This window comes from Arachis ipaensis, chromosome B03 (genome assembly GCF_000816755.2).
Source record: "Arachis ipaensis cultivar K30076 chromosome B03, Araip1.1, whole genome shotgun sequence".
Lineage (NCBI taxonomy): Eukaryota > Viridiplantae > Streptophyta > Magnoliopsida > Fabales > Fabaceae > Arachis > Arachis ipaensis.
The window spans coordinates 2,689,708-2,691,123 of NC_029787.2; the positions used below are offsets into that span (position 1 = coordinate 2,689,708).

Genomic DNA, 1,416 nt, shown 5'->3' on the forward strand with positions numbered 1-1,416 from the left:
TCTCCCAAATCAGAGGAGTTTTCACAGCTGGAGTTGTTTAAATCCTCATGATCGTAATGGGATTCATTCTGACTTTGTGACTGTGACCATGTTTCAGATTCAGTGTCGCCCAAAACTGCGTCGTCTAGCATTCGATCCTGTCCTCTCTCATGGCTACCTGGAGAATCTGCCTGTGAGAGGTCAGAAATCAACCCATCACTCCTTTGTTCAAGTAGTACTTCACCAGGCCTTCCTTGAACCTGATTCACTGCATGTTCATCTTCAAGCTCTTGCCACATTTGCAAGAGTGCGGATGACCGAGTTCCTCCCCTCCTTCCATCTCCCCGCCTGCTGGATGACTGGGAATGGGAATCCCTCAGGAAAGAAGACTCGAGTACAGATACATTGTGCAGACCAGCAATAGCCATCCTAAGCTACTTTACTAGCAAGCACTCAGATATCTTCAACCCATCTGATTTAAATGCACCAGAATTTAGAAAAATGGCAGCCAAAGCATTGAGAGACAAATCTTTCTTATACTCTCATGGATTTAACCTCCATCCTATATGCCAATGGTATTACTTTCCTCGACACCATCATCATCACTACTAGCCCCATCAAGGAAAGGAATTACAAACTTGGAACTTCCCAATTGAATTAATTACCTCGAGCTATAATTCAGCCTGAACCAAAGAAAGTACAAATAGATTAACAAACCATATCAACTTATAAAACATGTTAACTTAAACTTAGAACATAAATTGGATGATTTGAATACGAAAACCACAAACAACAAGGCACCACGGTTTCTATACCACGCACATAAAAAGCTAAGCTAAAACTGCCATGACTGAAAGTTAACAAAATTCCCAGTTTCATGAACCTTAGATTCGAGTATATCCTCAAGTCTTGGCAAAAACAAGCCATTCAGATCATCAACCTCAACGAGCTGGAATTCTTCATTATAAATCCAGAAAATTAAATTCGAAAGTCCATTTCTCACTGTTTCACCCATAATCATGAACCACACGCAACCACAGATAGGACAAATTTAAAAAACAAAAAAAAAGGAAAAAGTAAATTCAAATCCACATTGTAAATTGCTCAAATATCAGAGAGAAACAAATCAGAATCCAGAGGAATCAGTAACTGAAGCGGGGACAAAAAGAAAAAAAAAGGAAGCAAAGCAATATTAAAATGCGTATTGAATTGAAGTAACGTTGAAGCGCGAGTGTGAATATGAACGTACCTGCGAAGGTGTGGTTTTTGATTTGGAAGTAAAGGGAACGAAACCCTAACTACGATAGAAAGATGGAAGGAAATCTTCTCTGACGCAGAGAGATAGAGAGAGAATGAGAATAATGACAACAAAAACGAGAAAGAAAGAAAGGAAAAAAAAATTGGAAGAAGAGTGAGAGAGAGATAAGAAGAAAAAGA

At 39.1% G+C, this 1,416-nt stretch overlaps 1 protein-coding gene across 2 annotated transcripts in view; it reads right to left on the reverse strand.

Annotated features, from left to right (window-relative positions):
- Window positions 1-1,404, reverse strand: part of LOC107629284 — a gene marked incomplete in the record, with an annotated part of 5,251 nt that extends 3,847 nt beyond the window's left edge. The window contains 2 exon segments of one of the 2 annotated variants that reach the window (XM_016332034.2): window positions 1-662; window positions 1,229-1,404. In XM_016332034.2, coding sequence (XP_016187520.1) covers window positions 1-407 — 407 coding nt within the window. 2 annotated transcript variants of the gene reach the window in all.